This window comes from Herpailurus yagouaroundi, unplaced genomic scaffold, assembly GCF_014898765.1.
Source record: "Herpailurus yagouaroundi ecotype Mexico unplaced genomic scaffold, PumYag 142, whole genome shotgun sequence".
In the NCBI taxonomy this organism is placed as follows: Eukaryota; Metazoa; Chordata; class Mammalia; order Carnivora; family Felidae; genus Herpailurus; species Herpailurus yagouaroundi.
The window spans coordinates 62,924,557-62,948,958 of NW_024412397.1; the positions used below are offsets into that span (position 1 = coordinate 62,924,557).

At 39.8% G+C, this 24,402-nt stretch overlaps 1 protein-coding gene across 3 annotated transcripts in view; it reads right to left on the minus strand.

The window, feature by feature from the left end:
* PTPN2 (protein tyrosine phosphatase non-receptor type 2) overlaps positions 1–22,605 on the minus strand; it is an 86,040-nt gene extending 63,435 nt beyond the window's left edge. Inside the window, exon 1 of one of the 3 annotated variants that reach the window (XM_040479469.1) lies at positions 22,389–22,605. In XM_040479469.1, the coding sequence (XP_040335403.1) occupies positions 22,389–22,457 (69 nt within the window). In that variant the 5' untranslated portion in view covers positions 22,458–22,605. The remainder of the gene's footprint in view (positions 1–22,388) is intronic. The other 2 variants (XM_040479471.1, XM_040479468.1) reach the window with 2 other exon arrangements.
* Positions 22,606–24,402: the final 1,797 nt, after the last annotated feature.

Sequence of the window (24,402 nt, forward strand, 5' to 3'; positions counted from 1 at the left end):
GTTTTCTGTGTTCTACAATGGAAGAAATTCTGTGAGGACACAGCTGCACTAGGCACTCAGCTATTTGGTGTATCACCCAATTTGTTTTTTCACCCAAATAGAATACGTTTTTTCTGAGAATTCTGGTAAAAAGTGAGGGGCAGCTGGGTGGTTCAGTCGGTTAAGTATGCTGACAGCTCAGAGCCTGGATCCTGCCTCAGATTCTGTGCCTCCCTCTCTGTCCCTCTCCCACTCACACTCTCTCTCTCTCTCTCAAAAATAAACATTAAAAAATTGTTTTAAAGTGTGCATTAACAGCAAAAATTAACTGGGTCTTTGATCACACTATCACATGTGAGAAAAAGCATTTTAAGTTAGGCACCAGATAATTTTATAAATTAAGCATAAATAAGTTATTGAAGTCACTTAGCAAATGACCTTACTGTGGGTTCCACACCCTCTTATATGCCACCAGCCCCAGAACAGGTAACTTTATAGTTCGTATTTTCACCCACTGAGCCTTCTAAGATGCAAAGAGTAGTGAAACACAGACCACCTCTCAGTGGGAGGAAATCTCAGTCACACTGTGTGTGCAGAGAATGTATGTTGGTTTGGCTACTTTGGAAAATGCAATCTGCCACACACACACACCACAATTGTTTCTACGGACTTTTAATGCTTCTCTCTCATCCAGCAATCTAGCTGAGCTCTCTATTATTTTGTAGTGACTCTGAATTTCTCAATATAACCAAATAGTGATCATTCTGTCTCTTCCCTATATTTCATATTTCTTATTTATTCACACCTCTTATTTCCCTTACTTATCTAATTTCATTGGCTGGGACTGCCTAATCAATATCAAATAGACATACTTTTTCCCCTGATTTGTAAACAACTGCCTCTAAGGTTTAACCACTAAACATAACATTTGCTTTGGGTTTTTGATCGATATACCCTTTTCAAATTAAGATGGTTTCTCTTCAACTTCTAGTTGACTAAACATTTTTTTATCATGAATGGGTGTTGAATTGTATTCAATGTGTTCCCTACATTTATGGAAGTGATCATATAGCTTTTCTCCTTTACTCTGGTAATGTGCTAAATTACAATTAACAGATTTTCACTTAGTAATATGACCTCAAGTTTCCTCTATGTCTTTTCATGGCTTGATAGCTCACTTCTCTTTAGTGCAGAATAATATTCCACTGTCTGGATGTACCATCATTATTTAATTTAAAATGTAAGCACCTATGTTTTTAAGTTAAACTGACCTCTAATTTTCTACTTGCATGTTATTTATTCAGTTTTAGTACCAAAGTTACACAATCTCATATAAGAAGTTGGATAGAGGGGTGCCTGGGTGGCTCAGCTGGTTGAGCATCCGACTTCAGCTCAGGTCATGATCTTGCAGTCTGTGGGTCCAGGTCCTGCATCAGGCTCTGTGCTGACAGCTTGGAGCCTGGAGCCCGCTTAGGATTCTGTGTCTCCCTCTCTATCTACCCCTCCCCACTTGCACTCTGTCTCTCTCTAAAAAATAAACATTAAAAAAAAAAAAAGTTGGCTAGAAATACTACCTTTCAAAAAAAATAAAAAGAAATACTACCTTTCAGTTTCAAATACTTTTCCATGAACGCATTAACAAATAATTGTAATTAGCTGAAAAGATGAAAAAGTGTCAACTATTTCTACACATTAATTATAAACATTCTTAAACATTAAGTAATAAATTTTATATGTAAAATTAAACAGGTCTCAGCTTATATTTATTTGCATAATCTGAAACACTTTATAGAGCTGAAACACTACAAAGTACAAATAATTTCATATTGCAAGTTAGTAACATATAAAAAATATTAATATGAAATAATACTAAAACATACGGTTTTCTGTTAATAGCTCTTCTGTATCAACTGTAGAGACACAAATTGGTGAGAATAAAAAATTCTGAAACACTATGCAGGTAAGAGTGAAGAAGCATTCTCATACATGACTGACAGAACGTACACAGATACAATGTTTGAGAATGATTTAATAAGATCATAAATTTGATTCACCCTCCTTACCCTCTAGGAGGGTTTTATATCACCCAGCCACATAGGTATGTGTGAAGATGTACACACAAGGATGTGCACTGTACATAACAGTGAAAAATTAGCAAGAATGTTAAGTGTCCTTCAGGAGTGAACTGGGGAGATAAATCACAATGCACCAACGCAGCAGAATACATGGGAATCAGGAAAAAGGACACTAAGTGCTACAGTGATATGACAGGATTTCAAAGATACACTGTGTAGTGAAAGAAAGTACAAAAGAATAGGCTCTCATGGGGGGAGGCAGCACTCCACTCAAACATATATATGCCTGAGAATACACTGAATACTTCTAGAAGAAGATGAGAAGTCAGTAACTTCCAGGGAGGAAAAGTGAACATCTAGGGAAGGGTACAGATTTATGTAACTAAAGAGTTGTTTTAATAATGAAAGCTATCAAACAAAAATATATATCACATTCATGTTACCATCAGTGAAATTAAACATTTATTGCCACTTTGAGTATCTCATTCAAATCTTTTTAGAAAAGGAATAAAACACATCATTGCAGCACTATTTACAACAGCCAAGATGTGGAAAGAACTTAAACGTCCATTAATAGATGAAAGGATAAAGATGTGAAATATATGTAAATAAAACAATGGACTACTACTCAGCCATAAACAAGAATGAAACCTTGCCATTTGTTACAGCATAGATAGACCTTGAGGTATGCTAAATGAAATAAGTCACAGGAGAAAGACAAATACTGTATGAGTCACTCACATGTAAAATCTAAAAACAAAACAAAACAAAATAGGGGCGCCTGGGTGGCGCAGTCGGTTAAGCGTCCGACTTCAGCTAAGGTCACCATCTCGCGGTCCGTGAGTTCAAGCCCCGCGTCAGGCTCTGGGCTGATGGCTCAGAGCCTGGAGCCTGCTTCCGATTCTGTGTCTCCTTCTCTCTCTGCCCCTCCCCCCTTCATGCTCTGTCTCTCTCTGTCTCAAAAATAAATAAACGTTAAAAAAATTTTTTTTTTAAAAAATAAAAAAACAAAACAAAATAAAAACCTCACAGATACAGAGAGCAAACTAGAGGTTACCTATGTGGAAGGGGGTTTAAGGGTGGGTGAAATGGATGAATGAGGCCAACTGCATGGTGATGGATGGTAACTAGTCTTGTGGTGGTAATCACTTTGTCATGTACGCAGATGTCAAACAGTAAAGTTGTACACCTGAAACTTACATAATTAAAAAAAGAAAACCCCATAAATCAGATATAGCTAAAGGCTTTCTCCCTACCCTGCCCCTCTTTCTTTCCAAAGTAACCTGTCCTTTTAACTCCTTTTTATTGGGCACTTTTTGTGCCATTTGGGTTTTAAACCATATATTTATATATTCTTGAGTTCATATATTACTTTAAAATAAACTAAAATTCTAATAAATACAAGTATAATATCAGTTCTAATGCTATATAGTTTTAAAATCAGATTGAAAAGTTGCTGCAATCCACAGAATGGGAGAAAAATCATTGCAAATCATGTATCTGGTAAGGGATTGCTATCCGGATTATATCAAGAACTTCTTCAATTAAGAAAAAAAATTTTTGGGGCGCCTGGGTGGCGCAGTCAGTTAAGCGTCCGACTTCAGCCAGGTCACGATCTCGCGGTCTGTGAGTTCGAGCCCCGCGTCGGGCTCTGGGCTGATGGCTCAGAGCCTGGAGCCTGTTTCCGATTCTGTGTCTCCCTCTCTCTCTGCCCCTCGCCCGTTCATGCTCTGTCTCTCTCTGTCCCAAAAATAAATAAATGTTGAAAAAAAAAAAAATTTAAAAAAAAAAAAAAAAGAAAAAAATTTTTTTTATTGGGCACAGAGGGTCCCTCCATTATATGAGCCCTTCTTCAATGCTTGTGTTATACATATAAGCCTATTTTCCGGGGGCACCTGGGTGGCTCAGTCAGTTATGATCTTTAGGTTCGTGGGCTCAAGTCCCATGTTGGGCTCTGTGATGACAGCTCAGAGCCTGGAGCCTGCTTCAGATTCTGTGTCTTGCTCTCTCTGCCCCTCCCCTACTTGCTCCCACTTGCGCTCTCTCAAAAATAAAACATTAAAAAAAATTTAAACCTATTTGCCACAGTTAAGTTTATCTGTCAGTTTGATTCCAATTTTTAGCCTAAAGAAACACACTTATTTGTGTACACTGTGACAAATCATTACTGATGTTACCAAAAAAAAAAAAAAAAAAAAATTAAATAGATGGAGCCCCAAGTATAGAGGTAGGGAAGAAATTTTAATTTACAAAACACCATAAAACAGCCAAGTTCTTGGGTTAAGAAATATATTCATAACAAATACATTCTATTTTCTCAGTTAATTAAAATAAAAAACCACATAACTCTTACAGGGTCCATTCTCTCATTTCCAATGTTATTATTTGTTCTTCTTTACCTTTCTTTAATTTCAGTGCATTTAGGAAGACTAGAACCCCTAATACTTCTTTTTCTTCACCATGCTAGAGTCGACTCAACACAGAACCTATCCAATACTTAAAAAAGCAGCTCCAGAGGTACATACTAGTTGCCTATCCCAATACCCATTCTTTTTTACTCAAAGTTCCTAATTTTACTTTCCAACTTACAGTTAGCCCAACTAAAAACCTGTATTTCCCAGTCTCCAATACAGGTAAGAATAGTCATGCGACACAGTTCCAGCCAGAGACCAAGCAGAAATCGCTGGGCTGGGTTGCAGATAAAAAGGGCTCTGCTGACCTGTGTCCTTCTCACGTCTGCCTGCCCTGGGTACTGGTTTTGCCACTAGGGGTCAGGGTGGAAATGGGCAGGAGATATCCTGTGCCAACAAGGTAAAAAGCACATTCTTTTTTTTTTTTTTTTTCAATTCTTATAATAACTTTATTCTTTTAAGAGAAAAATCTTTAGCATAGTATTTGGGACTATTTATAGCACTAAATAACTGTTCAGCAGCTTAAATGCGAACACTACCTACTGCTCTGGTAGAATCCATTTTTTTTTTCTTTAATACAATTTTTTAAATTTTACTTTTTTTAAATTTACATCCAAATTAGTTAGCATATAGTACAACAATGATTTCAGGAGTAGATTCCTTAATGCCCCTTACCCATTTAGCCCATCCCCCCACCCACAACCCCTCTAGTAACCCTCTGTTCTCCATATTTAAGAGTCTCTTATGTTTTGTCCCCCTCCCTGTTTTTGTTTCCCTTCCCTTATGTTGATCTGTTCTCTGTCTTAAAGTCCTCATATGTGTGAAGTCATATGATATTTGTCTTTCTCTGACCGACTTATTTCGCTTAGCATAATACCCGCCAGTTCCATCCACGCAGTTGCAAATGGCAAGATTTCATTCTTTCAGATTCTGAGTAATACTTCATTGTATATATATCCCACATCTTCTTTATCCATTCATCCATCGATGGACATTTAGGCTCTTTCCATACTTTGGCTTATTGTTGGCAGTGCTACTATAAACAGGGTGCATATGTCCCTTCGAAACAGCACACCTGTATCCCTTGGATAAATACCTAGGAGTACAATTGCTGGGTCATAGGGTAGTTCTATTTTTAATCTTTGGAAGAACCTCCATAATGTTTTCCAGAGTGGCTGCACCAGTTTGCATTCCCACCAGCAGTGCAAAAGAGATCCTTTCTCCACATCCTGCCAACATTTGTTGTTGCCTGAGTTGTTAATGTAAGCCATTCTCACACGTGTAAGGTGGTGTCTCATTGTGGTTTTGATTTGTATTTCCCTGGTGATGAATGATGTTGAGCATTTTTTCATGTGTTGGTTGGCCATCTGGATGTCTTCTTTGGAGAAGTATCTATTCATGTCTTTTGCCCATTTCTTCACTGGATTATTTGTTTTTTGGGTGTTGAGTTTGATAAGTTCTTTACAGATTTTGGATACTAACCCTTTATCTGATATGTCATTTGCAAATATCTTCTCCCATTCCATCGGTTGCCTTTTAGTTTCGCTGTTTCCTTCGCTGTGCAGCTTTTCATAGTTCATTTTTGCTTTTGTTTCCCTTGCCTCCAGAGATGTGTTGAGTAAGAAGTTGCTGTGGCCAAGATCAAAGAGGTTTCTGCCTGCTTTCTCCTCATGGATTTTGATGGCTTCCTGTCTTATGTTTAGGTCTTTCATCCATTTTGAGTTTATTTTTGTGTATGGTGTAAGAAAGTGGTCCAGGTTCATTCTTCTGCATGTCGCTGTCCAGTTTTCCCAGCACCACTTGCTGAAGTGACTGTCTTTATTCCATTGGATATTCTTTCCTGCTTTGTCAAAGATTAGTTGGCCATACGTTTGTGGGCCCATTTCTGGGTTCTCTATTCTGTCCCATTGATCTGAGTGTCTGTTTTTGTGCCAGTACCATATTATCTTGATGATTACAGTTTTGTAATACATCTTGAAGTCTGGGATTGTGATGCCTCCAGCTTTGGTTTTCTTTTTCAGGATTGCTTTGGCTATTTAGGGGTCTTTTCTGGTTCCATACAAATTTTAGGATTGTTTGTTCTAGCTCTGTGAAGAATGCTGGTGTTATTTTGATAGGGATTGCACTGAATACGTAGATTGCTTCAGGTAGTATTGACATTTTAACAGTGTATGTTCCTCCAATCCAAGAGCATGGAATACTTTTCTTTTTTGTGTGTGTGTCTTCTTCAATTTCTTTTATAAGCTTTCTATAGTTTTCAGTGTATAGACCTTCACCTCTTTGGTTAGGTTTATTCCTAGGTATTTTAAGGTTTTTGGTGCAACTGTAAAACCCACACATTTCCTAAGTATATTCTTAAGTATTCAAAAAATTTTTGTTGCTTAATTTTAACTGATCTCAATATGACTACACTTTTTTTTTTTGTCCTTTAATCAATGAGGATGAATTCTATAGTGTTACTATATAGTGTTAACACTATATAACTATGTAACACTATACAACACTATATATAGTGTTACTAATTCTTTATATTCCCAGAATAAATTTGGGAATGGTGTTTTATACTTTATCTCTAGATAATATCTGTCGATGACACATTAGTTTTAGGGCTATAATCATAGGTAAAATTGAACTACCTATTTGGAAGGGGAGAGGAAATGCTTACTCATTCATTTCTACCTTTCCTGTGTATTCAATCTGCCCTTCTAAAGCTTTGTTTCATTTTATCATTCTTCTAGCTTGAATACAATACTTAGCTCATTAATATTCTTTTTTGTTTTTCTTACTTTAAAGACTGTCCAAACTTCTAAACTTCAAATCCTCTAAGTTTAGAATAGTGTCATCTCATTATTTTCTAGTCTTTAATGGCAATCTTGATTTATTCTTTCACCCAGAAACGATTAGCTGTTTTCTATGTTATGCTTCCTTATTTCCTTTTCCCCGTTTTTTTCTGTATTAATCACATTTTCTTTGTTCCTCTTTACTTCCAGTAATTTAGAAGTAAAAGCACCATTCCTATTTTACCAGGAATTAGTCTTAAAATTTTGCAAAAGCATGTTTGGACTTATATATTTCTATTAATGTGAAAATATCTATTAATAAATCCCTACTGGTAAATATATAGTACAATTACTATAGGTTTCACTTCTCTCTTCCTACAGCTCAATCCCCCAAATCTTCTTGAAATAAGCTAGAACTTTGCATCCATATTTTTTAACATGTGCAATTATTTCAAAAATATTTATCATTTAAGTAAGGTTTACAAGTATAATTGTAACTATTTAGCGTTAACTCTAGATTGTATTTGGCTTCACTGCCCAAACCTACTTTCTACACCTATTCCATTTCTCTCAGCTCTTGGGTGACATTTCTCCATTATCTTCTGGCATCCAATGTCAGAGTGCATTTGTCTGATGCAAATGTCATTGGTTCTTCTCTAAAGATTACTTGTTTTTCTACCTTGCAGGGGCTTTTTCTTTATCCTGAATACTTAGAAAAGTCATCAGGATGCATGCAGAAATTCATGCAGGTTTTCCTGCTTTTTAAATATATTCCTGGTGAAGACTTTCTGGTCCCCTTTGATCTTGAAATTCAAGGCTTTCTTCAGCTCAGAGGTATTCTTACATTATTTCTTTGGTCATTGTATCACCTCAGGGTCTTTTCTTTCAGAACTGCCTATCACAAAGATTTGAGACCTTTATGTGTTTTAAATGCTTTCTCAGAATATTCAGTTTAAAAATCTTTTTCCCAAATGCAGAGATTTTTGTCAAGCTAACTTTGTATTTTGCACTATTTTGCTAGTGAGTCTTAAATTTTTTAAGTCTATTAATTTATTTTGAGAAAGAGAGCTCGTGCACATAAGCAGGGGAGGGGCAGAGAGAGAGAGAGAAAGAGAGAGAGAGAGAGAGAGAGAGAGAGAGATGGAGAGAGAATCCCAAGCAGGCTTCTCAGTGCAGAGCCTGACACAGGGCTCAATCTCACAAACTGAGATCATGACCTCTGACCAAGAGTCGAGGAACCAGTCAGGGCCACACAGGCACCCCGTTGAGTCTCTGAGGAGCTGAATTTTTCACATGCCTAACATTTGTTCATCTTCACAGAAAACGTAGGCATCAGCTCTTACCCAAGTTTTTGTGGATGCTTACACTGTTTACTATCAAAATCCCCTCAGTTTCGGAATTGGAGGAAGGTGGTCAAAAGATACAAACTTCCAGTTAACGAGATAAATAAGTACCAGGGAGGTAATACAACATGGTAACTATTGCTAACACTGCTGTGTGATACAGAGAAATGTTGACAGTAAATCCTAAAAGTTCTCATCACAAGAAAATTTTCTCCTTCCTTTCTTTTCTTTTGATTGGATTTATACAAGAAGATGGATGTTAGTTGAACCTACTGTAATCATTTTCCAATACAAGGAAATCAAACCATCATGCTGTACACCTTAAATGTATAGTGATTTCTCAATAAAAATGAAAAAAAATCCTCTAAGTCTCAAATAAATGGATAGGACCCTTCTCATGTCAAATAATAATGTAGATTTTTTTCTTATCACTGTATTTTGGTCATTTCAATGATAAATAAGAACAACAACAACAAAAAGCCTCTACTGAATGAGATGAAGAACCTGGAAAATTAGGTCCACTTATCATTATCTATCACTATTCTTGCTGTCAATGTTTACTGCTATTTGTACAACTGTATCTAATGACTTTCTCTTTTTTTTATAATCAAACTTGAGAATTTTCATGAGACTATCAAGGAGCCAGTCTAATAAGTACCATAAGAAAAGTATGCCCACATTTAAAATAAACAGAGGGTTGGGGCGCCTGGGTGGCGCAGTCGGTTGAGCGTCCGACTTCAGCCAGGTCACGATCTCGCGGTCCGTGAGTTCGAGCCCCGCGTCAGGCTCTGGGCTGATGGCTCGGAGCCTGGAGCCTGTTTCCAATTCTGTGTCTCCCTCTCTCTCTGCCCCTCCCCCGTTCATGCTCTGTCTCTGTCCCAAAAATAAATAAATGTTGAAAAAAAATTAAAAAAAAAATAATAAAATAAAATAAACAGAGGGTTGTGTGGGTGGCTCAGTCGATTAAGCATCCAACTTCGGCTCAGGTCATGATCTCCTGGTTCATGAGTTCAAGCCCTGTGTCAGATTCTGTATCTCCCTCTCTCTCTGCCCCTCCCCCACTTGCATTCTGTCTCTCTCAAAAATAAACTAAAAAAAGAATACACAAATAAATAAAATAAACACAGAAAGTGGATTTATTTTCACCTGGGGGAGTGAAGATCACAGTGCATGAATAAACCTGAACAATGACCAGGAGTATGCCACGTAAACAAGTAGGGAATGACATGTCTAAGTAGAAAAAACAGCTTGTGCAAAGTCACAAAGATGTGAAGGTACATAAAACATAAATGAAAGCATGAATAACTGGTATCTTACAAGAAGTATAAGCAACACAAAACCTGTGGTGCTTAAGAGAGGAAAATACAAGAAATGGGGATGAACAAGTGCAGAGAGATCAGATTATACAGGCATTTGCTCATGCTTCATTCACCCAATACACACATATAGGAATTTCGCAAATTACAAAGATGGCAAATGGGGGGAAGAGGAAGGAGAGAGGTATAGGATACTCAACAAACAGTATCATAAAAGCAGGCAGTTATTTAGGAGGAAAAATGGTCAGAGACAAGACACGGATTCCCGCTTTCATTACTTTTTTTTTTTTTAATTTAATTTATTTTTCAAATATTTTATTTTTAAGTAATCTTTGACACCCAACACGGGGCTCAAACTAATAAACCCCCAGATCAAGAGTTGCATACTCTATCAACTGAGCCAGCCAGGTGCTCTCCCACCCCCACCCCCCATTTTCACCACTTCTATTCAACACAGTACTGAAGTTCTAGCCAGAGCAACTCGGCAATAATAAAATAAATAGGCATGCAAATTGGAAAGAAAGCTGTTAAACTATCTTTATTCACAAATGACATGATGTTTTATGTAGAAAATCCTAAAGAGCCCCCACGAAAAAGCCTGTTAGAGCTAATCAACAAATTCAGCAAAGCTGCAAAACACAAAATCAACACACAAAAATCAGTTGTATTTCTATACAGTAGCAATGAATTCAAAGAGGAAATTAAAATAATCCCATTTACAATAAAATCAAAATACTTAGCAATAAACGTAACCAGAAAGATGAAAGACTTGTATACTAAAAAATACAAAACACAGCTGAAATTAAAGGCAACCTAAATAAATACAAAAACATCTTAGATTCATGGATTGGAAGATTTAAATACTAAAATGACAAAATGACCCAAAGTGATACACTAATTTAATGTAATCACTATCAAAATACCAGCAACAATTTTTGCACAAATGAAAAAAGTCATCCCAATATTCATATGGAATTTCACAAGACCCTGAAGAGTTGAAACAATCTTGAAAAAGAGTAACAAAGTTGGAGGACACACACTTCCCAATTACAAAACTTACTGCAAAGCTATAGTAATCAAATCAATGTGGTATAACATAAAGTCAGTCACAGAGATAAATGGAACAGGATACAGAATTCAGAAATAAACCCTCAGATCTTGATTTTCAACAAACAGGCCAAAATCATTCAGTGTGGAAAGGAAAATCTCTCAACAAATGGTTCTGGGAAAAATGGATATCCACAAGCAAAACAATGAAACTGGACCATTACCATATGCAAAAGTTAACTAAAACAGATCAAAGACCTAACGTAAGAGCTAACTCTACAAAACTCTTAGAAGAAAACACAGGGATTGAAAATCTTCATAATCATGGATATGGTAATAGTTTCTTAAATCATGATACCAAAAGCACACGGTGACAAAAAAATACATAGGACTTCATCAAAATTAAAGGCTTTTGAACATCAAGTAACAATATACACTTAAAAGGAAACACATATTGGGAGAAAATATTTGCATATCATATATCTGATAAGGGATTAATAACCACAATATACAAAGAACTCCTACCATTGAACAAGAGGACAAACAACATAAAAATAGGCAGACGCTTATTGGAATCGCCAAAATCTGGAACACTGACACCACCAAATGCTGACAAGGACATAAAACACAGTAACTCATTCATCGTTGGTGATAATACAAAATGGTACAGCCATTTGGTTTTTTTTTTCTTCTTCCAAGATTTCATTTAAATTCAAGTTAGTTAACATATAGTGCAGTATTGGCTTCAGGGATAGAATTCATTGATACATCACTTACATATAACATCCAGTGCTCATCACAACAAGCACCCTCTTTAACACCCATCACCCATCTAACTCATCCTTCCACCCCCATCTACCTCCCCTCCAGTGACCCTCAGTTTGTTCTCTATAGTTAAGAGTCTCTTATGATTTATTTCCCTCTGTTTTTATCTTACTTTTCCTTCCTTTCCCCTATGTTCATGTTTTGTCTCTTAAATACCACATTATGAGTGAAATCATATGGTATTTTTCTCAGACTTATTTCACTTAGCATAATACACTCTAGTTCCAACCATGTCATTGCAAATGGCAAAATTTCACTTTTGATGGCTGAGTAATATTCTATTGTGTATATGTACACACACACACACACACACACACACACACACACCTTCTTTATCCATTCATGAGTCAATGGACATTTGGGCTCTTTCCATAATTTGGCTATTGTTGATAGTGCTGCTATAAACACTGGGGTACATGTGCCCCTTAAAATCAGTATTTTTTTATACTTTGAATTAATACCTAGTAGTGCAATTGCTGGGCCATAGGCTAGTTCTGTTTTTAACTTTTTGAGGAACCTCCACACTGTTTTCCAGAGTGGCTACACCAGTTTGCATTCCCACCAATAGGGTATAGTTCTAAAAAAGTTTGGCTGTTTTGGCCTACAAAACTAAACAGACTCTTACCATATGATCCAGCAACTGCACTCCTTGGTATTTACCCAAAGAAGTAAAAAATTTACATATACACAAAAACCTGATGTTTATAGCAGCTTTATTCATAACTGCCAAAACCTGGAAGCAACCAAGATGCCCCTCAGCAGGTGAGGGATAAACAAACTATGGTACATCCAGACAAATGAATATTATTCAGTGTTCAAAAGAAATGAACTATCGGGGCGCGCCTGGGTGGCTCAACTGGTTAAGCGTCCAACTTTGGCTCAGGTCATCATCTCACAGTTTGTGAGTTCAAGCCCTGCATCAGGCTCTGTGCTGACAGCTCAGAGCCTGGAGCCTGTTTTAGATTCTGTGTCTCCCTCTCTCTCTGTGCCTCCCCTGCTTATGCTTTCTCTCTCAAAAATAAATAAACATTTTTTAAAAATTAAAAAAAAAAAAAGAAATGAACTATCAAGCCATGAAGACACATAGGAACCTTAAACGCATATTACTAAGTGAAAGAAGCCAATCTGAAAAAGCTACTTAACTACAGGATTCCAACCATATGACATTTTGGAAAAGGCAAAACTATGCAGACAGTAAAAGAAATCAATGTGGTTGCTGGGGTTGGGAAAGGGAGGTAGGAATGAATAGGGAGAGCACAGGGTTTTTATGTATGATGCCATAATGCTGGATTCAAATACATTTGTTTAAACCCACAGAATGTACACCATCAAAACTGAACCCCAAGGTAAACTATGGACTTTGGATGATTATGATATATCAATGTAGGCTCATCAATTATAATAAACATACCACTCTGGCGAGGGATTTTGATAAAGGGAAGGATATACATGTGTGGGAGCAGGAAGTATGTGAGACATTTCTGTATCTTCCCCTCAATTTTCCTGTGAACCTAGAATTGCTCTTAAAAAATGAAGTCTTAGGAGGAAAAAAAAGTGAAGGACTTGAATAGACATTTTTCCAAAGTTTTACAATCAGTCAATAAACACATTTAAAAGATAGTCAACATGCTTAGTCATTACAGAAATGCAATCTAAACCATTTCATACCTACTAGCATGACTATAATTTTAAAAATGGAAAATAACAAGTGTTTGTGAGGATATGAAGAAATCAGAATCCTCAAACACTGCTAGAGGGAATGTAATATATTGCAGCCACTAAGGAAAACAGCTCACAGTTACTCAAAAAGCTAAGCACAGAATTACCATATTATCCAGCAACTCCACTTCTAGGTCCAAATCCAAAACAATTAAAAATAAGGACTCCAATGGATATCTGCACAGCCATGTTCACAGCAGCATTATTCATAGTCAAAAGGTGGAAACACCCTAAATGTCCATTAACAGATGAATGGAGAAACAAAATGTGGTATATACATACAAAAAAATATTAGTCAGCCATAAAAAGGAATGAAGTTGATAACAGGCTATAGCATAGTTCCACCTTGACAATATTATGCTAAGTGAAATGCCAGACACAAAGGAAAAACATTGTGTGATTTCACTTGCATGAGGTCTCTAGGCAAATTCACAGATAGAAAGTAGAGCAGAAGTTAACAGGAGGAGGGGGAAATAGGGAGTTATTGCTTAATGGGTACAGAGTTTCTATTTGGGGTGCTGAAAGGGTTTTGGAAACAGCGGTGATGGTTGCACAACAATAATAAATGGAATCGATGACATTGAATTGTACACTTAAAAATGGCTAAAATGGCACATTTTATTATATATTTTCCCACACAAAAAAAATTTAATTGGATGGCTACCTTAGATAGACAAGGTCTTTCTAAGTCATGGCACAAAAACCTAGAAAGGCTCATAAATCTGATTTTGCCAACACGTAAGTTTTCTACATGAAAAAATACCATAAACAAAGTCAAAGGTAACTGATAGGTTGAAAAGTATTTGCAATATATGACAAAAGCTTAACTTCTTCAATGTGTAAAGATCTCCAACATATCAAAAAAAGAAAGGAAATACAAGTGGCTTAAAAAGGAAGAAGGAAGGAAGGAAGGAAGGAAGGAAGGAAGGAAGGAAGGAAGGAAGAAAGAAAGAAAGAAAGAAAAGTGGGGCACCTGGGTGGCTCAGTCAGTTAAGCATCCAACTTCATTCAGCTCAACTCATGATCTGTCTCACAGCTTGTGAGTTCAAGCCCTGCATTGGGCTCTGTGCTGACAGCTCAGAGCCTGAAGCCTGCTTCAGATTCTGTGTCTCCTTCTCTTTCTGCCCCTCTGCTCACACTCTCTCAAAAATAAATAAACATTAAAAAAAATTTTTTAGGGGCGCCTGGGTGTCTCAGTTGGTGGGTTAAGAGTCTAACTTTGGCTCAGATCATGATCTCATGGTTCATGGTTTCAAGCCCCACATTGGGTTCTGTGTTGACAGCTCGGAGCCCGGAGCCTGCTTCGTGGATTCTGTCTCCCTCTCTCTCTGCCCCTCCCCTGCTTGTGCTCTGTCTCTGTCTCTCAAAAACAAATAAACATTAAAATCAAAAAATTGAAAAAGAGGCAAGCTAGAAAGGCTAGGGGACAACTGTGACTGTCTGAATTTCCACAATTGCAGACAGGAATCAGTACTACAGAACATATATCAGAGGCAAACCTAGTTATAACTTCCAGTTATATATTCTCTATTGGGGCACCATTCCTAAGGCTGCTCTCTCTTAAAGCAGTGGTCCTTACCTATTGTCATAGAGATCCATGTGAGAATGTGACAAAAGCTATGGAATCACCTAGAAATGAAATACTCAGGTACACTCACACATACAGTTTCAGGGGACTTGGAAATCACTTTCCAGTCTAATCGATGGATCCTAGATACTGTGTTAGAGGCCTCCAATCCCCAAAATGACCCCACCTATTATAACACATTCCACTCCCTCCTTGCTATGAAAAATTTAAATGACTCCCTCTGTTCCATTAATCTCAAGTAGATCTTAAGGAGAAAGCAATGTAAACAGTCACACTGACAAATTGGGGTAACACAGAAATGAGAATTATAAGGACAGGATTCAGGGTCGCCTGGGTGGCTCAGTCAGTTGAGCATCTGACTTCGGCTCAGGTCATGATCTCGCGGTTTGTGGGTTCGAGCCCCGCGTCAGTCTCTGTGCTGACAGCTCGGAGCCTGAAGCCTGCTTTGGATTCTGTGTCTCCTTCTCTCTGTGCCCTTCCCCCACTTATGCTCTGTCTCTTTCTATCAAAAATAAATAAATGTAAAAAAAGAAATTTTTTTAAATAAAAAAAAAAAATAAGGACAGGATTTGGATCCCATCTGTACCACCACTGGATATGGTAACCTTACATAAATCATAACCTCATGTTGGACGGGTGTCTCCTCAGCTGTGAATGAGGGGGCTGGAATAAACCAAGGTGCTGACATTTTTTTTTTAAGATTTTATTTTTAAGTAATCTCTACACACAATGTGGGGCTCCAACTCACAGCCCTGAGATCAAGAGTCATATGCTCCACTGACTGAGCCAGCCAAGTGCCCCAAGGTGCTGACATTTTAAAAGGAAACAGTATTATTTTGTTTAGTGACTACTGGGCATCTAACATCTCAGAACTACAGGCTAATGGTGGGGAAACAAAAACAAAGCATTCCTTAAGGAGCTAACAGACAATTCTAAAACGATGTGATTTATACTCCAATAAAAGAACACAGAGGGTTCAGGAATCAGAGAAGGAACATATAGCTTTGCCTAAAGAGACCACAGTCTAGTCTTAAAGAGGTTTCCTAGATAGATAAGGTAGGCACAGAACATATCCAACATGTGCAGACTCCAAGGTGTGAGAAAACAGGCTATTTTCAAGAAAATTCAAGGAATCTGACACAGCAAGAGCACATGCAACGATGTGAAACCCCAAACCCTAAGATTAAACAACTGCAGGGCAATGTGTAGTACACAATGCAAAGGGAAGTGTTTTAGAGTAAGCAGGCTTTGCTTTTTACCCTATGACTACCTACTATAAATACTAGAAGACTTCCCTTGATACCTTACTTCCAAAACGTAGTTGACGCCCAAGTAGTAAAAAACTGCTCTTGGGGCGCCTGGGTGGCTCAGTAGACTCAGCATCAGGCTCAGGTCATGATCTCGTAACTCATGGGGTTTGAGCTCCGCATAGAGCTAGCCGCTGTCAGCGCAGAGCCTGCTTTGGATCTTCTGTTGACCCTCTCTCCGCCCCTTCCCCACTTGCTAGCGTGCATGCTCTCGCTCTCTCAAACAATAAATACATTAAAAACAAAAACAAAAAAAACCCACAACCTGCTCTTACTGACAATATTTGAACTACAAATTTCTTTTTTTTAATGTTTATTTATTAGGGCAGGGGGGGAGTAAGGGTGGGGGGAGAGTATGTGCACACACGCAAGCGGGGAAGAGGCAGAAAGAGAGGGAGACAGAGGATCCAAAGCAGATTGTGCGCTCAACAGCTGAAAGCCAGATGCAGGCCTCGAACTCACCAACCGTCAGATCATGACCTGAACTGAAGTTGGACGCTTAACTGAGCCACCCAGGCATCCTGAACTACAAACTTCTAATAAAGAAAAATGACCAGTTAAGAGTTCCATGGTTCCTAAACTCTGATTAGTCAACCAAATTCTTTCTGAGCCACCATTTACTAGAAACATTATTCCATGGCTTACATTTTTTGTTTTTTTGCTATTTCCCTACAGTTGTACTCCCTTCCCTGAAAGCTCACAAAACTCCATTCTTTCTCTGCCCCTCTCATGCCCCAGCCTGATTCAGACAGCAATCAGCAGTGACTAAAGGCAAAAAAGCAATCATGAACATTTCTCAAAAAGCGAGAGTTAACCTCAGACTACATTAATGTCATTAGTTAGTCAGACAAAATTAGATTTTTCTAGCAATCTCACTACTGCTAGTTGTGCCCTTTCAAGGCCAGTTCTTCAACCTGTGTGCTCTTACTCCCATCAGCACCTGCTTTCCAAGGTTTCTGGCTCCAACAGTAATTCCTTCTATTTTTCAACCTCCAACCTCTCTCTTTAGGCTTATCCTTCCCCCCACCCCCACCCCAACATGTAAACATATCAAGTCACCCTTTTCTGGTAAGAAGTCATTATTCAACAATATTTACCATGTACCTACTAGGTGCCTGATGCTGTGCAAGGCACTGGCACTGCCTGCATGAAGCTCTGATGAGGTAGTGAAAAAGATAAATTCATAGTCTGTTTGGCTCTGACACAAAATCTCCTATTATCAAAAGCTGTGTTATAAAACCAACTTTTCAAACTGGGTGAAAAAAAGTAAGGGGCTGAAGAGTTTCAGACTCAAATAATAAATTCACTGTTCCTGCAAGACTTTCAAGAAGGTGTAAAGTAAAAATTCTCATACCACTAAGCAAATCCAATTTCTAGTTACATCTACTTTTTGCTCAAGAGCAAAGCTTTTCTTGGGGCACCTGCATGGCTCGGTTGGTTAAGCAGCTGACTTGATCTCGGCTCAGTTCATGATCTTGTAGTTCATGAGTTCAAGCTCCACACCAGGCTCTGTGCTGATGGTGCAGAGTCTGCTTGGGATTCTTTTTCTCCTTCTCTCTGCCTCTCCCCTGCTTGTGCTCTCCATCTCTCTCAAAACAAATAAACATTTAAAAAGTTAAAAACAAAAAAAAAACAGCAAAGCTTTTCTTTTCCTAATCCAGTTAGCACTGCTGAAACAAAAAACAAAAAACACCACACACACAAAAACAACAAAAAACCTAACACAAATACCACCCTGTCTTGTGATCATCAAAGCAGAGAGCCCACTTAAACACTTTTCCCTACTCAAGTTAACAGTGGTTTGCTTAATGCAAATTTGTGTTCCCTAAATAATCACTGCTGCATTGCATCCAACACACTGCTATGAAAGGGGAAGTCATGTGATGCTATGGAGCATGTAACAGGGGATTATATCCTGCATGGGAGGGTCAGGAAAGCACCCCCTAAGGAAGTGAGACTTCAGGGATGAGTAGGAGGCAGTTAAGCAAAAGTGCGGGGGAAAAAGGGGAGAAGTTGTGCTAAGGCAAAGACAGCTACAATTATGAAGGCCCTCAGGGGAGAATGGTCATGCACTTTTCAAGGAACAGAACCCAGGGGAAAAGAGGGAAGAAAGTCATATGGGCAGGCAGGCCATGTGGTCTTGCAAGCCACAGAAGGATCTGAATTTTACATTATGAGCAATGGGAAACCACTGAAGGTTTTCAGTAGTGAAGGGACATAAATGTGCTTCATTTTAGCTACCTTCCCCACTCCATTGGTCAAGCTGAGCTTATTTAAAAAAAACAGTCTACACTTGCTTGGTTGTACTTCTTCCCACCTTCTCTTCTCAATGCTCAGCATCTGACTTTGTACTCCACTGAAATTGCTCTCTTTAAAGATATGTTGGGGCTCCTGGGTGGCTCAGTCAGTTAAGCGTCCCACTTTGGCTCAGATCATGATCTCACGGTTCATGGGTTCAAGCCTTGGGCCGGGCTCTGTGCTGACAGCTCAGAGACTGGAGCCTGCTTCAGATTCTGTGTCTCCCTCTCTCTCTGTCCATCCCCTGCTCACACTCTGTCTCTCTCTCAAAAATGAATAAACATTAAACTTTTTTAATTAAAAAAAAAAAGGTATCTATTGATCATCAGTCCTTAAGTCAAAAGGCCCTTTCAGTTTTGACTTTGTGCCATCTGCTGCATGTGGCCCTCCTGACCATCAACTCCCTTCACACCCACCATTGGTTGTCTCCCCACTTCCATGGCTATTCCTCTCCACTCTTTTTAGCAAGCTCCTCTTTCTTTACCTATGCCCTTAATTGTTGTTGGTGGTCAAGATTTCTGTTGTTGGCCTTCAGCATTTCCAAACTCTCCCTATTTTCCCTGGAGGATCTCATCCACATCTAGGACCTCAAAGACCACCTATGTGCTCATGATTTCCAAAATGCTATTTACAGCTCAGGCCTCTCCTGAACTCCAAATTGATATATTAAACTATTTCCTTCCATTTTGATGTCTCACAGGTATCTCAAACTGAACAATTTCAAGACCAAATACATCTATCCCCCTCCCACTTCAAATGTGTATCCCCCCTTCCTTCATTCCTCCTGCCACTGCCTTAGTTCAGGAGGTCAACATTTCTCCTCAGGTTTATTTCAAGAGACTACTTCTCTGTGCTACTTGCCTACAGTTAGCCCCATCCATCACACTAGTAGAATGATCTTACTAATTTGTTGGTAGTCCTCATGGGATTTTATGATCTGTGCCTTTGTACACATTCCTTCTCTGGAGCACTAATTCTTTTCCCCTCCTTTATTCTCTACACCTGGCCAACTTGTCCTTCAAGACTTTGGTAAGGTCATCCCTTCTCCAGGAATCATCACCAGAATTCCCAGGTGCACCCCTCTGGGTGACTAGGCAGCATCCTGTGCTTAACACTAGCTTTTGCATTTCTTACTTTATGTTTTCATCTTCTTACCTATTTACTACTCTATGGCAGGGTGGATCCTTGAGGCTGGGACACAGTCTAATGCTGACACATAATAGATGTGTTACAAGTAAATGAGTGAAAATGGGGAATTGCAATGAGGCCCTCAAAAGAACAAGTCCTAGAATGTGAACTCAAGAGAAGGAACTCCGTTGCATTCTCTGTTGAATCTCCAAGGCCCAAAGCTAGGGACTGGCACACCACTGATGCTCAATACATTTGTAGTGTGGCTGAATGGATATTCTACAGTCAAAGGAAAATCTCTTCCTATACTTGCTTTCCATTACTAACTTTCTTGGTTCGTGATCTACGTTTACTGTAATAGCATGTATATTGCATGATTTCTTTTTTTTTTTTTTTTAATTTTTTAAAATGTTTATTTATTTTGGAGATAGAGACAGACAGAGCATGAACAGGGGGAGGGTCAGAGAGAGAGGGAGACACAGAATCCGAAGCAGGCTCCAGGCTCCGAGCTGTCAGCCCAGGAGCCCGACGCGGGGTTCGAACCCAACTGACTGCGAGATCACGACCTGAGCCAGAGTCAGACGCTTAACCGACCGAGCCACCCAGGCGCCCCCCCCTTTTTTTTTTTAATTTTTTTAATGTTTATTTATTTTTGAGACAGAGACAGACAGAGCATGAACAGGGGGAGGGTCAGAGAGAGAGGGTATATTTATTGCATGATTTCTACTGACCAAACGAGTGCTCTTCTCTTCCATTAGGAAAAAATAATAAGAGCAATGAACAACCCACTAAAGGATTCCTTGGCATGAGTCCATGGAAGGGTTTCCTGAACTCCTTGAAACTAAATGTGAAATTTTCAGTGGATGTAAGAAAGTACATTTTTCTGGTGAGAGGGATTACAGTTTTCATTAAATTTTCAAAGATATTAATGATACCCCCCATCCCCCCCCAAAATCAAACTGTCTAACCAAAATGTTAAGCTGAATTAAGCTGCAGCATTCACCTTTCTCTTCTCAAAGCTGTATTTTGATATACTGCTAGCAACTTGGAAACAGAAGCTTCTATTTAAACAAATGTAACTGGAGAAGAGACAGCTGGCAGGCTCTCACATAAAGATTCCTACTAGAATTTGCATTTAAAATGTTCTATAAATGGTAAAGCCCTTACCAACATTCTTAAAAGTTAGTACTCTATTCTAACATACTCTGTACTCCTGTGAATCAGGGTATTTATTACACTTCCTGATAATGTGTTCAAGAAGAAAATGTTACATTCTAATCATAATGACCAAGGAAACACTTTTTACTGTCATTTAACTAAATGAAATGGGGAAAAACCCAGGATCATCCAAATTTACAGGAAAACTTTTTTTTTTTTTTTAAATGTAAAAAGAGTGAACCGAGCAGCAGGAGCAGCAGCATTTAACTCACCAACCACTCAATTCAATCTTGGGAATAATATGGTAATAATTAAACAGTACAGAACAAGCATCTAAATCATTTCAAAAGGCATAAAATCCTATTTGAATTAAAGGGTTCTCAAGTTGATCTAGCTAGTCACAAAAGAATTCAACTACATGATTCCATTCAGATGAATTTAACAACAAGCAAGATTACTGTATGGTGGTAAGAAATCAGAACAGTGGTCTCTGGGATGGAAGAAGGGCATGACAGCACCTTCGAGGTAATGGAAAAGCTCTTTATTTTGACTTGGGGCTTGCACAGGTATATACATTTAGAAAACTCGCTTAATCCCATGTATAAAATCTGTGTATTTTACTGTACGTTAACTATTCCTCAGTAAAGAAAATTTAAAAGAGAACATCCTTATCCTTTCTTTTAACTAACACAACCAAACCCTATTCTCGTGTCTGGAAGCTGTTTGTGGAGGACGACCCACGCGCTGAAGACACTGCGCTCTCTGAAAACACGATGACTGCTGATTCGCCGGGAGCTTCCGCCACCACTACGGTTAGGCACTGCCATTTCGAGAGGCCCCGGAGTCACACACAACAACCGGGGCAAGAGCCGGCCGCGCCTTTGGAAATGGGTGCCGCGGTCCGCCTCCGCCCGCGCGGCCACAGAACACCTGGCCAGCGAAAAAGATGTCCATGGGCAGAACCTGGCACCGGAGCGTGCGAGCGACCGCGAGGCTGCCGCCGGCTCCCCGCCGCCCGCCCGCGCCCCCCGCCCAAACCTCGCCAGGCTCCTCACGGCCCCCAGCAGCTTCTCGGATCGCCCACGGGTCTCACCGGTACTCCCCAGCCTCCCGGGGTCTCCCCTCCCCCGGCCGCGGAGCCCGTCCTAGCCCGCCACCAGGTGCCGCTGTGGAGCCGCCTTCGAGAACCGACTTTGCGCTTGCGCTCACGAAGAACACCTCCCCCCCCCCCAATCTAAAGTCATTTTTTTCCAAAGGGAGCAGAGACTCGGTCGGCGCACGCGCGCCCCTGACGCGGCCCGCGCTCCGCCACTTCCGCCCGGAGCAGAAGGCGGGGGAGGCGGGAGGGAGCCGGCGAGCGCGAGCCTGGGTCCTCGGCGGAGGACTGCGGCTGCTGCGCGAGCCCGTGACTCACCAAGTACAGCTGCTGCCAGCGATTCTCAGCATCCAACTCCTCAAACTCCCGCTCGACGGTGGCAGACATGGCGGCGGGAGCAAGCTGGCGCGAGCGGAGCCTGCGCCGGCGGAGAGGCTCAGGCCCCGCACGATCCGGGGAGAACGCTGGCGCTGCGGCGCATGCGCGCTCCGCACCCCGCCCCGCCCCCACGCCGGGCCCGGCCGGCCGCGGGGAAAGTACCTGGAGCGTCGGACGTCAGCGCGCCGACTCGCGCCTCCCGGAATCGGACGGCGGCGGGGCGGGGCGCCCTGGGGAGGCGTGGCCCATAGGGCGCCCAGGTGGAGGGGGCGGGGCCAAGGGGACCACCCTGAGGCTGTTGGGCGGAAGGTGACCCGCTCTCAGAACTTGTGCTCACCGGCCCAGGGGAGGTGAAGCAGTACCGCGAATTTCCCAGGAATGGAGCGGACCAACAAAATCCCTTGGGAAGACCTTACTTATTGCTGTCCCATTTCTCTTTTTCTCTTTACTCCTAATTTTTTTTTAATGCGAGATTGTCATTTTATTTTAAACGTCATCTAGGTCAGTTTAGCAGCCTGTGTCCAATTTTGAAACAAATTTCTCAGCTCTCACAAGAGAGTATAAACCAGCCCTGATGCCAGCTCTTGTATACCTGAGGGGTTTGTGCCAAATAAGCCACTATAGCAAAAGGAGAGGCAGCCTCTCCCGGAGTTAGGAAGAATACAGGTGGTTAAGTAAACGTGACACGATTAAAAATTAATGTTACCTATAAAAAGGACAAGTCATCTATTACAGCCCAAACATGCTGGTTATGGAAATCATCTCTTTTCAGGTTAAGGTAATTCATTGTTGGTAAATTCTAAATGCTTATAGTATCTTGTTATATCATCATAAAAAATGTGAAGGGTTAGAAAAATTTTAGCTATGCTGTCTAATATTGAAGTTTAAATTTTAATTAAAATTAAATGAAATGACAAAGACTCACACCTTGACCAAATTCTGTACAGGTTCCTCTGAGTACTTTTTCAACTAGGCCTTGACTTTTGGACTTTGTGTTTCTCTGCATTGTCTAATTTTAGCAAGAATCTTACTAAGCCAATTTATCCAGAATCCCCCATTCTCAATATCTGTTCACCCTGGACATTTAATCAGGTTCCTCATCTTCCACTATCCCCCAGGTGATGTCTGATCACCCTGACCTGCCTTCAGCAAGAATCCTATTAGGTTAGTCAGAATGTAGATTGTTTTCTGTGTTAAAAACAAGACAACAGTCCTAAAATGGAGTTGCTTCTTAAGCCCCCTGTCACCAAACCTACCCTTAATTACTGTTTTAGCTCTCCCACAAATGGGATCTTAAATGAGTCAATGAGGAGTCACCTGATCAGCACTAGTTAGGTAATCTGCCTAATAGACCGCTGCCATCCTCTGAAGGAAAGTAACTTTGCAGTAAGCAATCTCCTTTTCTGCTTAGTATAAGTAATTTGTTCCTGCCCCCTCTGCCTCTAAAAGTTTTTCGATTTGTACAGCTCCTCAGTTTATCTACTTGATTGGATGCTGTCCCATTCAAAGTTGATTTCAATCTCTCCACCACTGCATAACCCATTGCAGTAGTCCTATACCTATTGCAATAGTCCCCCTCACTTTGAATAAAGTCTTCCTACCTCACCATTTTCAACAAATCTCATGAATAATTTTTTTTTCTTTCACAGAAGTTAAGAATTCAGTTCCTCAGTTGCACTAGCCACATTTCAAATGCTCAATAGCCATATGTACCTAGTAGCTAATGTATCACAGAGCACAAATATCATCAAAGTTCTATGAGACAGAGCTGCCTGAAAGGATTAAAATATGGGGCAAAAAAAAAAAAGAGTCCTTATATACATAGTGAAAATTTTTATCAGTAAAGACAATACGCTGTGGGAAGTAGAAGAAATCATAGTAACAGAAAATTAAGCAGACAGCCAGCCTTTCTCCTTACATAGTGTAATTTACAAATAAATACATGAAATGTCCC